This window comes from Rhopalosiphum maidis, chromosome 1 (genome assembly GCF_003676215.2).
Source record: "Rhopalosiphum maidis isolate BTI-1 chromosome 1, ASM367621v3, whole genome shotgun sequence".
NCBI lineage: Eukaryota > Metazoa > Arthropoda > Insecta > Hemiptera > Aphididae > Rhopalosiphum > Rhopalosiphum maidis.
Genome location: NC_040877.1, coordinates 25,471,168 through 25,493,732, shown reverse-complemented (window position 1 = coordinate 25,493,732; position 22,565 = coordinate 25,471,168). Strand labels below are relative to the sequence as shown.

The 22,565-nt window shown below is 25.2% G+C and overlaps 2 protein-coding genes across 3 annotated transcripts; one reads left to right on the top strand and one right to left on the bottom strand.

Moving 5' to 3' along the window:
• The first annotated feature begins 7,553 nt into the window (after positions 1-7,553).
• On the top strand, positions 7,554-12,114 carry LOC113548822 (acylphosphatase-2). The gene is made up of 3 exons (XM_026949901.1): positions 7,554-7,692; positions 10,123-10,249; positions 11,867-12,114. Exons 1-3 carry the CDS (start codon positions 7,626-7,628, stop codon positions 11,979-11,981), a joined length of 309 nt encoding a protein of 102 aa, XP_026805702.1. The 5' UTR covers positions 7,554-7,625; the 3' UTR covers positions 11,982-12,114.
• Positions 12,115-12,367: 253 nt separating this feature from the next.
• LOC113548821 (WD repeat-containing protein 26) lies at positions 12,368-20,309 on the bottom strand. 2 transcript variants are annotated; one of them, XM_026949900.1, is made up of 14 exons: positions 20,156-20,309; positions 19,934-20,066; positions 19,508-19,854; positions 18,246-18,345; positions 17,934-17,993; positions 16,961-17,097; positions 16,717-16,851; positions 16,478-16,597; positions 16,265-16,403; positions 15,947-16,207; positions 15,724-15,869; positions 15,455-15,663; positions 15,207-15,398; positions 12,368-12,627 (listed from the first exon to the last, which is right to left on the bottom strand). In XM_026949900.1, the coding sequence occupies exons 3-14, from the start codon at positions 19,693-19,695 to the stop codon at positions 12,587-12,589; spliced, it is 1,728 nt and encodes a 575-aa protein (XP_026805701.1). In that variant the 5' UTR covers positions 19,696-19,854; positions 19,934-20,066; positions 20,156-20,309; the 3' UTR covers positions 12,368-12,586. The 2 variants fall into 2 exon arrangements, with proteins under 2 accessions (XP_026805701.1, XP_026805700.1); XM_026949899.1 differs by having other exon boundaries at positions 20,016-20,066.
• Between the last annotated feature and the right edge of the window lie 2,256 nt (positions 20,310-22,565).

Below are 22,565 nucleotides of genomic sequence, written 5' to 3'. Positions count from 1 at the left end.
TTTTTGAATATGAATATTTTTTTAATCTGAAAAGCAATATACAAAGTTAGCCATTACTAAGCGGGCTACATAAACAGAATTCCAAAACAATATTTAGAACAATTCTGAATAAACTATTGCATTTTTGTAATAGACGATATATTTTAGTCATTAGTAAAGACAGGATTTTTGTACAGCTGACATCTAAAAAACGTGCAATTAAAATGATGAAATTTATCATATAGAAGTTGTGAAGTATGGAAATAATTAGTTTATCCTAATGACCTTCCACAGACCTTGCTGTAAATATTAATTGCTAATAACTGCTGGTCACTAGGAGACTAGGAGACAAAATATGAAGTACTGTTATCTATGTAATCTCCATTTTATTGAGAAGTAATTTAAGACTAATTTAAATATACTCAACAATTTTTATATTGAGAAGTGTTTTTTACAATGTAGGTACTTATTAATTGGGTTTTTAAAAGGTTTTATAATAAATATAAATTAGCGAAGGATAAAATATAAAATTACGTAAACGAATTTATTTACTTTAATTTAATTTTTTAGTGTTTAAAATGTCTTAAAAATTAAAATGCATGAATATGCATAAAAATTACTACTTAAATTTTATATAAATTTAATTTGGTAACTCACTTATGGTGATGAATTATTATAATATTCAAATTTGAATAAGTATTTTAGAAAAATTACCCAATTATAAATAAACAGAACTATCTAAAGATATTGATCATTTATTACCTAACATATTATACTATTTATACTAATGTGTTATTTAATTATCTTTATTAGTGAACATAGTCTCAAATATATATTAAGTAAGTTAAAAATTAAAATAATTATAATTCATAGTAATAAATAATTGTAATCAATAAGTGTATTAAAGTGTTTATCCAAATTAAAAATTTACTTTATACTTTATCTAGTATCTGCGTGTATAAAATTATCAATTATCATTAATTAATAATTAATACATTTTAAATAAAATTAAAAATTATCAAATGCTATAATATAATATACATAATGTTTCACTAGTAACAACATAATTACACGAAATAGTAGCAAAGTTATTAAAATATAAAATATGATGCTATTTAAAATATATTATTACTTTTGAACATACCTTTATGCTTTAGTGCTTAGCGTTTTAAATGTAGTTTTTTCCCTTTACATTACATTTTTATTACTTTGAGCTTAACTATAAGAAAAAAACCAGTAATAAAAATAATGTCAAATAAGATGAATTCATTTTGAATACTCAATTGAATCACAGTTTTTACAAACCTAAATTTTTTTTATAAAAGACATTTACATCTGTATACATAAAAATAATACAATGAGTAAATAAGTTAACAATTAATCTACTAGACTTGAAAACGTAAGGGAAGGGAACGTCCGACAAAACTACTTCAAATGTATGAACCTAAAGGAGTAAGTTGTTATAGATTATTTAATAGATTACATAGCCATTTACGTTTGATACAACGGAGAGGGACAAACACAAACCTACTACAAATAAACTTCTTAATATTATGATAATTTTTTAGTTCTACTGAAAGTCTATAATATAGATATAATAATATTATATAAACGATAAATATTTAAAAAAATATGAAAGCCTTCCAACAGGGTGGCGTCCTCTAGTGGAAATTATATGAACTAAAAGGGTACCGTCAGAATAATTAGTAATGCATAGGTACCTAAATAGATTAAAGTTAATCATCGTCTCTTACACGTATACATCTCTATTCTCTACGTAGTGATTGATAATGAATAATGATAAATCATACTAATGTAATCAATGTGTAAATAGTATAACACTATGATTTATAACTGACAAAGTATGAACTAAAAAGAGACTGGTCGAAAAAATTTTCCAAAACTCAAAGTGGTATATTATCAGTAACGCCCAGGCGGGTTATCAAGTACCATCACTGCGTGTGCTCTTAAAAGAGTGGACGTAACTGACTAATGTCACATAAAAGCTTAATAAAAATATTTAATAATATTTAATACAAAATCTTACAGAAGTTGTTCTTTTTGAAATTTAAAAAATAAAAATACACACATTTTATTTATATAGATATATAATCTGATTCCGAGAAAAAAATTCTTAATGTATGGATTTCTTGCAAATATAAGTAAATATGTTATATGTTACAATCGTTACATATAAATAATAGAATAGTCGTTCCATCTTTGAGTAAATTGAATGGCCAAACACAAATTACAATTAAAAATATAAAGAATAATTTTAATTTTGTAAACATTCAAGATACCTACTATTAAATTTATCAAAACAACAATTTAATGAATGTAAGTAGATCGTTTATTTTTTTCAAATTGGTCTTCAGGTGGTGAATCAAAATCAATCCTTTTACATCCCTTAAACTCTAATAAGAAAATATTTCCTATCCAAAATCTACTTTCAAAACAACCAAATCCCAACTATAGCTCAAACCAAGTATCTCAAATTCAAATTCTTAATTAATAACAAACTATTAATGTATACCTATATAAATCAATGCAAAGACTCATCTGGGCCTATGGCGTCCAAATGATAAATGAAAGGATGTTCCTAAATACTTACCATCCAAATTTTTCAGCCAATCTCTCTTCAACAAATAATTTATACCCCAGGAAAGGTACGTGACAAATTTTTTATTTTACAAAGGCCTAAAAATTAAAACAATTTCAATAATCTATAATCTATTACTGTTAAAAGCTACTACAAAAATGTTCACACCAAATCAATCATCTATACTATAGATTCTAAGCGGTTCTTAACCTGTGGTTCACAGCCCCCTGGGGATCCCCGATACTCATGTCGGGGGTCCACGGCAGTTTTAAGAATATTAAAAATAAAATAATTTTATATTATTTATAATTTTTTATTATTTTATGCAAAATTAAGTTTTATAAAAATAATTATAAATGTGTATGTTTTGTTATGTTTACTTCTATAATTTGTAATATAAAATAATTATTATAATTTTGGTTAGGATATCATCAGATATTTTGTAAAAAAAAAAGTATTCGATAAAAATTGGTAGGGGTCCGCGATTTCTAAAAATCTTTCATCGGGGGTCCGTGTTCTCCACAAAGTTAAGGACCGCTGTTGATAGTTACTATTCAAATACACTATCAACTAATATCTAACTTGACCAATGAATCCATATAACCCCTCCCCCACCCCCAAATCGTCTAAAAAATAAAAATACATTGCAGCCTGCAGATGTTGAAAACTCTTGAATTCCAACCTATATTAGTTATCTTAATTAAACTTCTCTCCCCAAGTTAATTTGTTTCCACATTGGCGGGCCTCCCTTATTGCGTTATTTTATATAGGTACCTAGTTATTTAATCTTAGTTAAGCTACCAAATTTACTTTTTGTATATAATAATATGACAGATTATAAAATTATAAAATATAATAACTATAAAATGTATTAAAAGATATTAAAATTACTTGATGAATTCGCTGTAATAATATAACAATCGATAACATATATACTTAACTACAATACTACGTTTTCAGAATAGGTACACGTTTATCTTCGAATTTTTGTATATTTTATTAGAGTATAATTGTTTATTTCTTTTGTTATACAAAAAATACCTAGAAATAGTACTTAAACCCTAAATTAGTAAAATAACTCGAGATACCGTAAATATACATAAAAAATTTCTTATATGACATCAGGAAAGTGTGAAACAAATTGGTATAAAAATACTTTCGATGTTTTATAATTTCCCAAAAAAAATATGCGTTTACAAGAACTTCCAGGACCTCGTATACAATAAAAAGGTCTAAAAAAAAGCTTATTCATTTTTTAAATTGTTTAGTTTCAGTATAAAATATAAATGAGTAACTTAATATTAAATTTTTAAGCCTTAACATAAATATTGAACATTTTATACATTTTAATAAATTTATAAAATGATTTGCAAATTTTGTGATTTTGAAAAATTTTGTCAAAATATCAATATTAAATAATTATAAAATAATTGTGACTGTATTTTTAATAACTTTATAAAGATCTAAGAACAACTTGTAAAAAAAATCTTATATTACAATTTCAAATATTTTTACCCATAATTTTTTATCAACATTTATAAAAAAAAAAAAAACTAAAAAAATGGAAAATTTCATGTCTTGAAATACCACAAAAAGAATAGAATAGAAATATTTTGAAAATTTTATCATGTAAAAATGTTATTAAATTTTCAAGTATACTGTAATTTGTTTTTGAGCTACACTAAAAAATCAAAATTTTGTCGATAACTAGATTCTCATGAAAATTCCTATTTTTTCTTAATTTTTTTTATAGGGTTTCCTGATTATTTTGAAAAGTACTAGATCTTCTAATTTTAACCTCTCCTTAAACAAACTAAATTTAATTTTCTATCCGAAACCCACTCCAAAAATTTAAAATTGAAGCACTTTTTGACTACTGTTCGACACTTACCCTGCTCCGCTTATAAAATTAGATATAATATTTAACTTTTTGGCAATTTTGATAAAGTGAAAAATATTGATGAAACATCAATAATACTTACCTACCTACTTACCTAATATAACTTCTAATAGGTAGTATCTATCTACTTATTGTACTTAAAATTAAACATCAGTCATAATTTAATAATTTAAAAATATTTTTACAAAACTTCATGTAGAAAACATAATTTTGTAATTTCTAGTATATATCACGAATTTACAATTGTCTACATAAAGTGGTTCCCAACCTCTTCTATCCTATGTAGAATTTCAAAAATCTCGCGCACCCCCTGCTATAAATAGAAAAAATAATCACCTTTTTTTTATTCATTTTTTCATTTTTTCCCTACATTGTAAAATAAAAATAATTTAATAAATAAGATTTTATTTCGTACTGACTGCTTCCACCTCCCCAGCTATGTTTTCACGTTCCCCCAGGTTAGTATACACTGGTCTACAATACACACTTTCAACTTATAACACATTTTAATAATTGATTATACGTTACAACTAATATGTATGGACCCATAAAAATCCATTGAGACCCCTATAAAGTAGAATATACTATTAAAAATAAAAAAAATGATTGTTAGGAAGAATTACAAAAATGCATAAAATACAAATGAATGATTTGAGTTATAATTTATGGCTAATATTCATAATATAAATATTATTGAAATTCTATAATAATATAACTGTATAAGTAATATAATAAGCATTAAACGTAAGCACGCTTCGGATAGTGATTGGAAAAACAATGATAACAATTTTTTTACATATTTTTTTGTGTTATGGATTCATGATATTCATCTCCCCACTTGAAATCCAAAGCTTAAAGTTTTTTGTAAAGCCATTACTGAGTGTGGGATGAAATTTAAAATTTGAAATATATGACAGGAAATTTGGATGGTTACAAATATATGTACAATGAAAATAATATAATTATTATTATATGATCATTAAATTATATTATTTCTAACTTAGATATGTCGACGAATAACTATATAAGTGGGTAACAGTACATATTATATTGTATACAGTATATAGGTATATTATATAGCAAGCGCAGATCCAAGGGGGGCAAGAGGCCATGCGCCCATGCCCCTCCCCCCCTAGATAGATTAAATTAATTTTTACTAAAAACATAAAATGTACTATATTATTAGTTATTAATATTTAAGTCGTAATATCGACTTAGGCACCTACCTCGCCTATAAGAGCGTCGCCTGATTGCGGCCCTAAGTAAACTTTTTACCTTTTTACCTATCCTGATTACGGCCCGTACATAATAGGTAGGAAATACTATTTAAGTGGTTATCAAAACTAAATAAATATTCGGATTGCGTTCGATACGTATTTTGACATTAATATAACTATCGATTATACACAATTCACACGATCAGCAATACTCGCCACTCGATGCTGCCATATATTTAGCTTCTATACAACGGCTAAAATACAAACATTTTGTGATTATTTGGTACACTTATATTGATGATGATTCTAATTTTCCTACTGAAATATGGGCTACTTATAATTCCAGTATGTATTTCACAACGATGTGTGTAAAAGTTTCCATTCGAAATTAAATTCACTTTTCAAGTATATAATTTTTGGAAATTTTGAAAGAACGCCAAACAGATACTGAAATAAAAATGTAATCTATTATTTGGGCTCAATTAATTGTATTTTATATTGTATTTCATATATAATTTCAAATACAAATACCTCCAAATGGCTCCAATACAATATTTAAAAATTTTAAAAATTACTTTATTTTATTAATTTTAAGCTATTTTGTGAATCAATGTGTGCTTGGACGTAATCAGGATACTTATATTTGGGATAAAATACGATTACCTGAATTCGGGCTGCAATCGGGCAACTCCGGCCTATAACGTTGATCATAGGTTCATGGTATCAACAGTATAAAATTAACCTAAATATTAATTATTAATTTTCAAGTTTTTTGATAAAGAATAACGATTTTATTTTTATTAATATTTAGACATTTATATATAAAAAAAAAAACCTAAAAAATTCAAAAATACAATTTATAAACCTTGTTATGTATTAAAATTAAAATGGTATACACTTTTAATAACAAAATAATTTTGAAATGTTCACGATTTTAACAAATTTTATTATTTGTCTTTGTCAACTAGGTAAGTAAGTAGGTACTTCTAACTGCCAACTGGTTATGTTGTATTCTCGATAATATTGAAAATTACTAAAAATATCCTAATTTAACTATTCATTAAATAAATAATAACTATAACTAATACTTTAATTTTTAATTAGTTTAAAGAAAATATTTGGCACGAACTAAAAAACTCGTTTCGAAAACAATCGTTTAAGAAATTGTCAATGAATTTATAATTTAATTTGGGTTTACTATTTTGGTTTAATGCCAAGAATATGTTTCAAGTAAATCCTTAAATCTATTTTAATTGTATAAATTATAAATCATAATATTGGTAAAAACATAATATATTGTGTATATGTAAGTATAAGTAGCGTTATTTCATAGTTGTAGTGTAGGTATGGATCATATTATGAGTTATGACACATATAAACATAGCTATGTATATTTATTAACAAGTTCCTTTTCCACATCACATGACTAATTTGGCTTTTGTTTTGTAATTTAAATTGATTTGTAAGTCCCTCTCTTAAAATCAAAAAATTTGGCAAGTGTGAATCTCAATGTCTATACTCTTCACACACCCATTTATCAAGCATATTATATTAATTAAACAAGTGTTAATCATGTCAAGTGGATCTAGAAAAAAAGACACTGATACGTACATATACTATATTATTGTATAATATTATCTAATAACCCCTAACTTGCGGAATAATTATAGTTCCGTCTTCCGTATTAGATATATAAGTTATATTTGTTTAATGTTCATATGTATATCTACTAACTAATAAATATACACATCATTTTTAGGCACTGAATTTAGGCGGATTGAGAAATTTTTGAGAGCTCAAGGTGAGTTGATAATTGACATGGTAAACATCTGTGTTGCTTAATATAGAACACTTATCAAAAATAGAAATCGCAAGAGAAAAAATATCGTGAAGAGGTTTGACAGACTTAGTTTGTGTTTTGGCATGCACCATGGCACTTCAAGAGTTAGGTCATTCATTCGTCTCGGTTGAGTTTGAAGTATTTGGAAAAGTACAAGGTAAATTATTTTCCCATACTTTTAATTTATTCATTTAATACATACTTAGGTGGATAATGCATAATTTAAGTTTATAGAAAATAGAAATACAAACGTGGTTCTAATATACTTTAAATAACAATCCGATTAATATTAGGTACTTTAAATTGTTAAATGTTGGCATTTAATATAACTTATTATATAAAATCAGACAAATAATTACAAAATAATTGTATAACTTTAATAGGTAAAAAGTCGGGTAATAATTACCTCATAATTTATGAATACGAAATTATATAAATATGTTATTTTACTTATCACTGAATGTGTAACTTAATCATTAAAAAAGAACAGTTTGGTGTGAATAAATATTTTTAAATTGTATTAATAGGTCATATGATTTTATTAACAATAGTCATGAATCATGATGCAACTTGCAAAATCAATTATACACTTATTATAACTTATAACTCTAAGTAGGTAATAACTTTAATAAAATAACACACATCTAAATTGTAAATGTTTAATTATTATTTATTGATATTTTGTAGTTTCTACCGTCAGCAAAACTGCATTGTGCTCATTTAATTTAAATAATACTTAATTAATACTAAGACAACAGTTACTAATACCAAATACAAATTGAATGATTTACTTAATTTATTTTCATTTGGACAATACCTACTTAACTAAATATTAGTTCAAGATCAACAGTCAGGATCTTTTAACCCTAATTCGTCACTTTCGAAATTTCGCGGTTTTGTTGATATAAATTATATTTTATATAAACACTACCTACACCATTTTAGTATTTTGATTACACAAGAACAGTGTACACAATAACCTAAATTCAGAACAGTAAGCAACTATTATTTTTTTGAAACTATTATTTGGTGAAGAAAATTTTAATACAATATTAGACAATAGTGCTCCAAAATGTTCATCAGTCCCATATAAGTAAAAGTAATCATGCACTGGTAGTCAGTAGGTACTTAAATATTTATGAGAAAGCTAAATTTTGAATATATACAGTAAAACCTCGATAAGACGGAACTTAGGTAAAACAGAAACCCTGTTTAACACGGAAAAATAACATGGTCCCAAGCAATTCCGTCATATCGAAGTTTTACTGTAATATATTTTTAAAAAAATTAAAGAAAAATTAAATTTTGTAAGTATAGGTAATTAAAATATATTTATTTTAAAGATTTTTATAGATATTAGTGCTCTTCTGTGATGATACTTGAATGGAATTAATATGAAATATTCAATATGTTGGTTAGTTATTGTAAAAATGTTGAGAAAAAATTGAAATAAATAATTTAAAATTAAATTCCATTGCCCAATAATATTATTATTATATTAAAATGGATCTTCAAAGGCAATGAACAAACTTGAAACTATAATTGTTTCAAATTCATAATTATTATATAGGTATTATGTTATGCTTAATTTTGTCAATAACATACAAATTGTAAAAAAAAAAAAATAATGAATGTTTAAACAAAAATTATTTTAATTGGAATTTTAAACAATTCTCTACAGATATATTCACAACAACAAATTTAGAAAATAATATAATTAGGTCTAACCCAATGTTTCCCAACTGGTGTTCCGAGGAACCTAAGGGTTCCGTCAACCGGTGCCAAGGGTTCCGTGAGAAGTTTGGAAAAATATAAATTAATCAATAATGTTTTTGATTTAAATTATGATTTGAATATAGAAAAGCTCCAAAGCTTATATGGGGGTTCCACAAAACGCTCAAGTTCCTGCAAAGGTTCCGCGAGTTAAAGAAGTTAGGAAACACTGGTCTAACCTACTAAAATAAATTTAAAATTTACAATGAATATGAGAAACAAGAGACTAGAATCTAGAATAATATAAAAGGAAAAAAATTATTTATACTGTCTTATTATATTCTTGAGCTTATAAATAAACTTTATAACTATAAAATTAACTAACTGAAAGTATATGAAACATAAAAAAACAACAATGTATATTAGTTGGCACTTGATATTAGTGTTTCATATATATATACTATTGCCAAATATCATTAGTCATTACTCATTGGTATAAGAACACATTTTAAAATATTTTAACTCATATGTTAGAAAAACTAAAATAATTAACATGAGGTGAAACCAATATTTTCTATATCACCTCAATTTAAATTTTAAATACTTTCTTCATATTTAATTAATTTAATCAAAATGAAACAGAAAATGTTCTACATAGTAGAAAATTTCTTAAAGTATACTATATAATACAAACTATATTCTACTTTTTTTTTAATTAAACTTATTCCTAATAAGGATAATTAATAATTACCTATTCTAGAAAAACATATTTATATACAATTTAATCCCAAACATTTCTAAGTTAATTATAAATGGTAATATACTAAAAAATAAGTTTTACATGTATGTTTATAATTTTATTCATATTATTTAGGTGTTTACTTCACCAAATATTGCAGAGACCGAAGCACAGAACTCGATATTGTCGGGTGGGTAAAGAACAGTAAAAGAGGCACTATAATGGGTAAAATGCAAGGACCAAAATCAAATGTTGAAGTAATGTAAGTTACACTTTCAGACTCTATATAATACAATTAAAATATTTAATACTTTGGCGTGTTAATATGAACATTAACACTAGGCACACATGATACACGCACAGGAAAATACCCACAATGTATATTTTTTAATAATTATAATTATTTATTAAAGATCAATTTAAATACAAAATGTTTACTTTCATATTGTTATTTCATGTTTTAATATCCAATTTAGAACAAAATTAAACACTAAAATAAATAAAAATGTGATCTTTAATTTTTTTTTTACATTCTAATAGAAATACTTATGAATAATTTTGTATTAAATTTTCAAGCCAAAAAAAAAATCTATACATTTTAATTACACATTTTGGTGATTTTGATAAAAAATACTGGATTTTTTTTTACTTTTGACTCCCTTAGTACTATCTATCTAGTTAAATACAACTATCTACAAAAAATAAAACAAAATTAATAAAAAATATGTTACTCCATTTAGAATCTAAAATTCAAAAATGTCAAATGTACATAAATAGCTTAAAATTTGTCTAAATATTAGGAATATTAATTCATTATGTTTAAAAAAAAAAAGATAATTTAAATAATACTACAGTTAATATTAACATGTTGATGGACAGTATATGCTATAATACTCACCCAATAAACACCCCTTTGAGTATCAGTTTGATATATCACGTTCCATGATCAAAATTAATTAATTGCTAAAAATTGGCATAACATGTTATAGCATTTATGACAACGTACAACTTACTCTAAAAAAAAACTCTTTACAAAGAAAAACTCTATACAACATAAACATTAGCTAATAATGGTTGGTTTGCTTTATAACCCATTAGTCAATTCATTCTTTATAACGTATAGTCACTCTCAATAACGAAACAATATTGTATGTTTCATAACACAATTTACCTATTAAATATTATAAATTATAAAAATAATTGGCAAAAATGCCGACATTTCCAAGAACGATTACATTCTTTCATTATATACTTTTAATATCGTAATAATACCATTATTATCGATATCGAATATATTCATTTTATTATATAAACCTTGTTTTTTTTTTAACCTTCTCTATTATGAAAACTCTCTTTAATGAAAGAAATCTCTTGGTCCCTTCAGATTTGTTATAAAGAGTTTTCACTGTATTCTTAAAATTATGATAATATTAAAGATTTTAATGCATTTTAATTATAAAAATTTTGATTATACAGCCTTGTGACTGACCACAAAATTGAGTTTCCTTTTTTCTTGCTACCCGCATGTCAAATTCTGTATCATTAGTTTTATATTATACTTTACTATAATGATTTCTACACTTAACAGTGGTTTTTGTAAATTTCCACTTTACAGTGGTGTTTTTTGAATTATACAACATATTAAATAAATATAGGTATCTTTGGTAGATTCTAATAATAGCTTTAAATAGGAGAAGAAAGGAGAATAGGAGACTCTAAGAAAACTCATTTTTTTTTTGCTAGAAATTATACATACTCTAAATAAAATAATTTTTAAATAAACATACCTATATTAAATCAGCAAACTTATGTATGCAACTTGTATCATTTAGAAAAGTATATATAATATATATACACACAATATACTTAATTGTTACAGGATCGCATGGTTGTCTAATGAAGGAAGTCCTGGCAGTAAAATTGAGCGATGTGATCTGATGAACTTTGAATACTTGGCAAGGAAAGAGTTCAATGGATTTAGCATAAGATTTTAAACATCCTTAAGAAATAATATTTTATTTATGCAGATATTATAAGAAATAACCCTAAATTATTGATGTAAAAAAAAAAAGACATACTCTCATATTGTTAAATTTTTATACATTATTTATTATTTTTAAAAGTCGATACTAGCTCGAAAGGCAAATACATAATACATAATATTTTATATATGTAAATCAAATCACTTATATATTATAATGTATTAAAAAAATGATTAAAGTAAACTATTGGTATAACAAACTATTTAAATAATATATAATAAGTATTGTAAATACACATCTTAAACTCTAGGAATTTTGCAATTAAAAAATATTTACAAATTTTTAATTTTGCTATTTTATTATACTTTATTTATTATATTTTATTTTATTATATTCATACACACTATATAAGTATTTCTAAGCAGCAGTTTTTATTTAGAATTATGTTCTATAAACTTGTATTTGAAGTAAATGAACATGGAGAAAACAATAGTTAAATAATATAAAATATGTATATGTGTATAAAAAAAAAAGACTTTTAAATTATAAAGTTTATTAATGGCAAAACAAAATTTACTATACAATATTTGTTTTCAAATAGTCTCAATAAATTTTTTTTACATATGTTTGGAAGGTGACCCAGAATCGCTGTTTATATCTGCGTAAAAAAAAATGTATACATTTTAAAATAGGTTTTATAAAGTGATTTAGTGTGACAAAATATAAATTCAGATATTATTTGAAAATGAACAATATATTTTTTGTGATCTATTTAATTTATGTTAATGAGGATAACTAAATTATAATTCACAATATTTTCTACTATGTAAAAATGATGAAATGTGTTCATGTTAAATGCTTACTTTAGTCTATTAAACATGAACATTATATTATCTTAAATACAATAAATTATTATTAACAATACAAATAAATGAATAAGTTCATTAAGAGAATATTTATCAATAATAATGAATTTTCAGATATAATTTTATAATATAATGGTTAATTATTAATAGTTGATAATCACAATATATTTAGTAAAATAACATTATATAAGTTTATATCAGTAATTAATAACTAAATACTTATCATAATATGTCACATACAAAATATTGTGTAATATGGCTGTTAACTATAAAAAATTATTTATTTATTATAATAAAGTGAATTCTTTTTAAATCATGATTTTTAAGAATAAATGTGAAAATAATAAAAAATAAATGATATAAACAATAAATGTTTAATATATCATAAATTTAATTAAAAGAATATCTTTAAATAATAAATAAGTATTACTATATCTACAGTTCTATTTGAATAGCACAGACACGCATTGACTAAACCCTAACTTCTAAAAAAGTTCTCAGACTGGATTAATTGGGCTGAAGAAACCAATATAAACTTTAATTAATAAGACCTTAAGGTCTAAATAGACAAGCACAATTTACCAATTATTAGTCTATTTATACAAGTATATACTATACTGCCTTTTTGGGATATTATATTCTCATACATTTTAAGATAAGGAATATATTATAATTTATAATAAATGATTTGTGACTTTAATAAATGTGTAGGTTTCATAATAAGTAGATGATAGACATATTTTTAACAGAAACTTTTGATTAAGTTCATGTTGAAACTATAAATGATACCTGACTTTGGAATTGAAAAATGGTTGTCTGTAAGCACTGAGGGCCTAATATTACACATATAAATGCAAGACATAAAATAGAAACAATGTCACAAGTGGCTTTACGCATAGATACCAAATAAACAATCCAAAATTTAACCCTACTCTAGTAGCTTGGTACTGTATAGTTAACAAAATGTTTAATTATTCTATAAATGTTTAGAATACTAAAATTGTATCCTTAAAATTAAATAGTAATAGTAATAAATTATTTAGATTCAATAAACTAAAACTTAAATTTCATATTGAACAATTTTAAATTAAAATGCTTTATTTGTATTCAGTTCATTACATATGCAAAGAGTATTATTTCTTTATTTAGTTTATAGATTTAATTTGAAATTATTTATACATCACTAAGTGAATTAATAGAAATAGGATGCAAAATAAAAAAGTTTAAATATAATATGAAACATTCAGGTACAGTGTAATTTTTTTAATCATAGCACTGCAATTATTTTTAAAACTTAAATTAGTTTTTTTATAGTTTTTATTTATTGCTAATTAATAATTATGGAATCATTTGATAATTGTATTAACAACATATTAAATTGTTAAAACAAATTTTTAAAAGGTTTTAATTTTTTTAAATGGCATCATCTTTTATTTTACTTAAAAATAATTTATATACATGTTAATTAAATAGAAAATTTTTTAAATTTTATTAACATTAAAAGTTAAGTAGATACATTTGTTGTACCTGTCTTACAAGTGTACAATATTGTAAATTTGAATTCGGCAGAAACAATTTTGTTATTAAGTTTTATTAATATTAAAATTAGTGAAACCCAATAATAATAATTAAGGTTAAGATCATAATATTTTAATTATTAAGTGAATTATGAGCATTTTTATACTATAATATTTTATATACAATATAACTTGCTTAAACATGGAAGTTTCAACAAAAAAACTAATGTATAAATACAAATAATAATCTCAACTTTATTTATTTAAATTTAATAACTGGATGAGCATAATATCTAAAGTTTGAATATATTAATGTATATTTAAAATTTAAAAATAGGTTAACCCATTCCAATAATAAAACTAACTACTTTGTTCTACAGAACAAAAATGTTCTATTATGTATGTTTTTAAGACTAAGACAACACATGTAAAATTATATATCAAAATGTCAAGGCATACCTGTTACTAACCTACATTTTCGCAAATAAATTCTTAAATTTATAAATAATAAACTATAATTCAATATTTCTTATTCATAAAGCAATAACTTATATCTTTCTGAAAAATATTCTGTTTTATCACATGGAAATATAAGTTAATAGTTATTTTAAATATCACAAGTTGATACCACTTTATAATACCTATAATACTGGATTGTAAAATTGTATGTAGCAAAATTTTTACAAAAAAAATTTTAAAAACATCTAAATATTAATTAATATTGTTTAGTCAATGATAAAATAATCATCCTGCATATATTTTTGACTAATTTAATGATTAATATTAACAAATTAAATTAATTTTAATGAGTCTTTATATTTAATTACAAAGTAAATCATCAATATAAAACTTACCACTTTTGTTAGATTTTTGTTTACGGTATTTAGCAGCAGGACCCCAAATACGAACAGTACAATCATCCGAAACAGATGCAAGCATTTGATGATAAACAGGGTTCCAACTAACACATGTAACTGCTCTTGTATGACCGGTTAATGTTGTTATTGGTAATTCATTCTTAATGTGCCACAAATATACTTTGTTATCTATAACAAAACAATATTTTTATCATCTACAAATTGTATTTTATAAAGTGACAAACCTTCACTTCCACTAGCAATAAAATCATGATCAACACCACCAAAACAACTATGTATTGAAAAATGGCCCTGTGTAACTCCTTGAAATTTTCTTACTAAACACTTATCTTGGAGATCCCATAAATGAACACCTTGTGTTACAACATTTAGAAGTGCAAGACGATCAGTTTTATTAACTGTGAATGACATTATAGGATGTTCTTCTTGTATTCTATTTAAACATGAACCATATTTAGACAAACATATCAAATGCATTTTTTGCTTTACTTACAAATTTTGATCACTTAGCTCATCAAAATTGTATGAGCGAATTCGATGACGTGTGTCTGCTGCCAACACAGTTTTTCCATCAGATCGACACCAAAGACAATTTACACGAACACCTTCCCAAGAATCTAATACAGAACCTTCTAAATCCTAAAATTGATTTATAATTGAATTAAAGTTACTATAAAAGCACTATATAAGTTAACATTATTTATGTATTTATTTACACATTGATAAAATTGTCCTCGGATTCCCCCACATACAAATTTTTGGCCATCTTTGTGCCAAGAACAGGCAGTTAATGAATCGTCTGATGAATGTGAGAGTTTTAACCTCAAAACACCAGTACTAACATTCCACACCCATAAGTCGGGACAGTCTTCTGGCCCACAAGCCATGAGAAGTTCGCCATCTGGAGACCATGAAAGGTAGCTAACTCCATATGAATGGCCATCTAAAGTGATTGATTGTTCTACAGTTAATGTTTCCTGTAACAAATAATATTGTGAAGATATTACAAGTAAGAAATTATTTATAAAACATACTGGATCAACATCATATATTATAATGGATGCATCTTTTGAGCCAGTAGCTAATTTTTTTCCATTAGGTGAAAACCGACAAAACCATACTTCATCACAATGTTCAGTTAGTATTTGGACGGTTTCATATGGAATTTGTTCTCTGCAATCAGAATAATTTATTTTTTTTACATAAATATTTCATTATAATATTAACTTAAAACACAAATGACTTACAATGAACACTTATGGTCAGTAAGTAAGGAAACAGTTTCAATGGGATCATCTAACGTTGTATTATGGAGTAAACATTGCTTTCTCTGCAGTTCTACTGCCTGAGTCAATAACATATGTAACCTAAAACAAGTAAAAAATTATTTAATTAAATAATAATAAAAAAAATGTATTGCAATACAACATGTACACAATTAATAATAAAATCATACAATACATTATTGAAGTATATAATTATTTACCTTTTGGGGGGTAGCATAATATGTGGGGGTAAAAATTGTTGAATCATATCCATTAGTAGAGTTCTAGATTTATGTCCTTTTCCCTCCCAATTCGCTCGTTTCATTAACTCATCTCGTCCACTACACATCATATAGCTAAAACAATATAAAATAATTAATGAAACACAATAAAACCATAAAATATATAATTATACAAAAAATGATCCAATTATCATCCAATCGTTATTTATTAAATAAGCCAAACCTGCTGAGAATATGAACTTTGTCAATATTGTGTTGCAAAGGTGTCAACTCATTACGCAACACATGTAATGCGTCCAAAACTTTACCATCCTCTAAATATTCCAAATACTTTTGTTCACATATTAAAAATTTCATATCCTTAAAAAAAAATAGTTATAATATTAATAAAATAAAAACTTTAAGCAAAAATATACAGTGAAACCTCCCTTAATGGACACCTCTAAGTAGCAGACATTTTTTGGGGAACAGGGACATTTTCAGTACTTTCCTATAGGAAAATAAATATCGGACACTAAATAATAGACACTTTTATGGCATTTTAACTTTTGATTTTAATAATTTTTATCATAACTTTGCGGAAATAACATACAAAGTGACTTCACGTCAAAATACGAAACAATCTAAAATAACTGATTTTTTCAATATATGTTAGTTTTAATTTTTACATTATCAATTCTTTTTATCTTTTTACCTTCTCATTTTTAAAAATACATAATAATAAATTTAATTTATTATGTATACTTATGTATATATCAGTGGTTTACAACCGGTGTGCTATGAGCGCTATTGAAGTGTACTGTAAGAAATCTATTAATAGTTTTATAAGTATGTATTTATTTGTATATATTGGTATATATATAAAATATGTTTCACATATTATATGGATTGGTGTGCCGCAAAAATTTTGTAGGAGATAAAATGTGCTGCATGGTTAGAAAGGTTGAAAACTACTGGTATATATGTATAAATAACTTTAAATAAATAAATCAAATTTTTATTTTTATAATATTATATTTCTTCCTCTGGACACCCCCACAAAGCGGACAAAATTTCAGCGGCAGAGGGTGTCTGTTATTTAGAGATTTCACTGTACATACTTTTTTAATGACACAAAAATATTATAAATATATTTAATATAAAATTTACTTTCTTTGAATAAAAATAAATGCTGGAAGTATAAGAAAAGTACTCACTGAAAAATATTGGCATGAATTCCCTACTAAAGCTTGAAGTTCGTTCAGATCTGCACTAACCTAAAATGTTATAATTGTTTTCATTTAAAAAATAATGTTAACTTTAATAAAATAAAATAAAGGTGGTATCAATTAATGTTTTCTAATTTAATTTAAAATTGTGTTTCATTTTTTTTTAGCTTGTTATGATTAAGATAAATATAAAATATTAATTCCATATTTTTAAAGCATTATATACCAATTTATTTTAAGTAAATAAATTTTTTTCAACTAAAATAATTGTACTAGTTAATAATTAATATTGATTGATACCTTGTGCCATTCACCATCCATTACATGATGGCGAAATTGAGTGGCAGCAGGATGTTCCAAACGACATCCAGATTCTTGCATTAACACTTCTGCAGTTTGACTAAAATTTAAATTTAAAAAAAAACTATAATTAACAAAGTTCATATTTTTTTTTATATATTTATTTGATATGCTAACTTATCATCAAATTGGGATTAATTTATGCTGCAACTATAGCTAATATAACCATATTTGCCACCAGTAACAACCCTACAATCACCACCTAAGAAATCCAATCCATAATTAATTTTCATATGGTTTAACAAGACTATCTTAAAATTAAGTATCTGAATCTTATGATGATCAAAACACCTATAGTACTTACCATAGACACAATTTTAGTTTTAAATTTGAGGGGGGGTGATTATAATTTTCATTTATGTACTGTGTGTATGCTCCCCGAGATATATAAAGATGGAGGGGGTATATACAAACCATTTTTGGGGGGGCTATGATTGATTTTAAGAGGGCTTAGTCCCCCTCTCAAATTGCGCTTATGTTACTCACCTCGAGCATTAATACAATTAACTAAACAACAAATTTATCTGATAATAACATAATTATGGCTTAAAATCAACATATCAAATAAATAACTCATTATTATATTAGTCTTTTGTGTCCAAAACTTCATGTCAACCAAATAATCATCACCTACAACCTCAAATCAAGATTTTTATTTGATTTATGTATGTACCTATTATCGCTTAAGTACTTTGGAATATAACAAATAAACTATTTCACAATGATCTCCAATTTAAAATTATAAACAAAACAGCTATCACGATTTATAAAAGATATGGTCAACTACAATCAAATACAAATCTCCTCACCTACTAGCTACGTATTTTTTCCTAAGCAGACCGCCTAATCCGATATATACTAAACAGATAGTTTATAATGTCCTATTGACAGTATGTATTATAAAATAAAATAGTATTATAAATTGTCTTAATATGGCGATGTTTGCGTTACTGCTTACTAGTAATATTGACTGTTCATTTTCTGAAATTAAAAACTAAAATAAACTGTGGATACCTTCTACCTAATTTTTATAGTGGGCCAGTGAGTTTTCTCATTTTATTTTATGAAACTATAGAAACTACAGGTTAATTTTGTTTATTACCTATACAATCTTAAGTTAATAATTTAAACAAAATTTAAATATTGCAATATAGTATAAAAGTTATTTTTCAAATAAATAGAAATGTCTAATTGACACTTACTTAAGCCCAATAAGCTTTAAATGTTGGCCTATTAGACGAACGATCTCCTGGCTTGACCTGCCCTTAATGTTACAGCTATTACTTTGTTCCTGACCATCTCCATTGGCTGATCCATTAACGGTGGAACTGGATGATGGCTGATCCACCGATCCATTGTGTTGCAAACACCCATTGGTTGGCTGCAACATGGTCTCTTCCGTATCCAAGTGCCTTTTCTTACGCGGTGGTGGAACAAGCCCACCGTCATCAGAATCGCCACTCGAGGCCAGTCTTGCTACGCGATGGCAAGATTTAAACGCTTTTCCCTCCTCTACGATAATCTATTATTGGACTACGACACATCAAATCTAAAATAATGAATACATCGATAAACATAATATTATATTATGTACTCTTGTTTCTTTTTTTTATTTATTGCATTTTTACCCTCAACAGCTGTGCGAGATAAACATTAAACACACACATACGCGCGCGCGCAAACGTACACGCTAGTACGCTACACACATACCTTTGTTTTGGATTTCTTCGTCCTTGAAAAATCGTCGTATCACTAGGGTAACTATAATCAACAGTAACAAGTCCGAAATATAATATGAGTGAATAAAACTTAAAAGCCTTAAATGTTTATGAATATGACTACAAAAATACCTTTAAACTATTAATTAAAATAATTGGAGCTTTGAAGATGCATCATGCACGTATAGCACTATACTTGAATTTATTATTATATTAATTTATTTTGGTTTTTTCTCTTTTTTTACGCAACAAAATTGAATATCAGATGACGGACCATAACAAGTCGTTAAGGAGAAAATAATATTTTATCATAAGAAATGATATGATGATATTTTATTATACACTGATGAACGATTTACTTAACCTCAAAATTGTTATAATATTATTATCATCAACTAGTGACTACGGACTATGGAGTAAAAGCTAATGTCACCAATAAAACATTGTACAACCAATATTCACTATTCACTATTCACTATTCACTTATTCAGTGAGGCAGTGAACATGTTATATTTGGTGATATACATTTATCATAGAGTAATAAACCATTTATACACTGTTAATATTTGTAGCCTGTAGGCAGCTAGTGAACACCAGGATCGAGCCACACCAAACCCTCGGTTTTTCCATATCAATCCGTAATAGTCTTATATTACACACAACGAATTATTTATACATTTAAAATGAACGAAAGTCTAAACATCTCGTAAATTACTTTATTTATTTATTCTCTCAAATATTGCAACATGAGTTAAGTGTTAATAACAAAATATATTACCTTTAAGAAGTTTTCTTCGTAATGGTTTATTACCAGTCATTTTTCACATTAATATTCGTATTATAAAGAATATAATTTTTGGTTTTTCGGTAGAATATACGTACATGCCGAACAATCCAATACTTGGCTAATTATTATTCTAGAGGTGCTTAGTTAAGAAGAATTAAAGAAATTTTTAAATGATCAATTACCCGAAAACAGGCAAAACATCAATTAAATAATTGATAATAATAACGTAATATAAATACTGTTACATCCTGACTCGTCGATTCATGCATGAACGCAGGAATAATAACGTGATGTATAAAGTATACAGTGCAATTTTTAAAGGCATTTTTACTAGGTAATAAAAAAAATAAATGATCAATTATAGTATTATAGATTTGTAGAATTATTTCATGCTCACCCAGTCTTTAATAATAAAGTCAACTATATAAGCGTCAATATTTTCTTTTGTGTCGCCTTATTTACTAGTTTAAAAATGTATAATATAGTTTTTATTTAACATTTACTTAAAATATAAAAATACAATATTAAAATATAAGGTGATGAACGATGTTACAACCTGCCTTTGAGCTTTGAACATCTAAGATGTAGGTACAGAGATACCTAACCGTTTGCGATCTGAGGTAGTGAGACCTAAGGAACTAGTGGATGATGATCCCTCTTATGAATCCCGGAAAAAAGAACAATTTTTAAAAATATTATTATATTAAGTATATTAAATGATTATGAAAATTAAAAAATGATCACTTACTACGTACATATTTATATGATGTCATGATCTGTATGCACACACATAGAAATTGTCTACATTGAACTCTTTAAAAACGATCGGTGTTAAATGTATAATATTTAATATATTTTTTATGTGAAAAAATATAAAAATATATATCTTTCATTCTTCGTCTTTATTCTTTATATAGGTATATAGTATATTTGTATAAATTTAGTACAACTTCAGACGCGGATACAAGGGGAGGGGGTATAGGAGCGATGGCCCCCCAAATCACAAAAAAAAAATCAATTTACTTTATTAATATGTCAAACGATGAAAAAAATTAAATTTTTTTATAGTTTAGAATCTTATATTTAGTTTTTATTTACATTAAATAATAATAAATACATCATTTAGCGAATAGTATTATTTATAATTCTGTAATTTTCAATTGTGCCGACTGACGATGCTACGGATGCCGAACGAAGTATCAGGGTTTTTTTTTTCATAATCCTAAGTATGTGCTTAAAAAGATGATGTGATTTAAAATTAAATATATCTTGTAGTTGAATACATATTATAAATTATAATTTAGTAAAATTATTGAGTTCTCGACTCGCGTTGTATTGTCGTGCAAACCAATTTTTTTCCATTATTATTTAACGCCAGTATCTCTTTGAATAATTAGTAATTAAGTGTGAGACCCACACCATTTTATTAATAATAGATGTATTTTAATCAACTTTTTTCACACACTAACACATATAGTAATAATAATTTATTAATGCAGAGATAGTTGTGTAGATAACATTTACAATAAACATTTCTTCAAACAAACATTGAATATTTCGAATCAATAAATATAAATTTAACAAAATATGTCGAATATTTTTCATAAACAAAAAGAAAATTAAATTTTGTCTTATAATTATTTTTGGTTTATTAATATTCAATAGCTTTTTAATAGTTTTTACTAATTGTTCTTAAATAAAGAGTGTTCTTTTTAATGCAAGTACCTAGATTTTTTTTATTAATTTTTAGTTGTA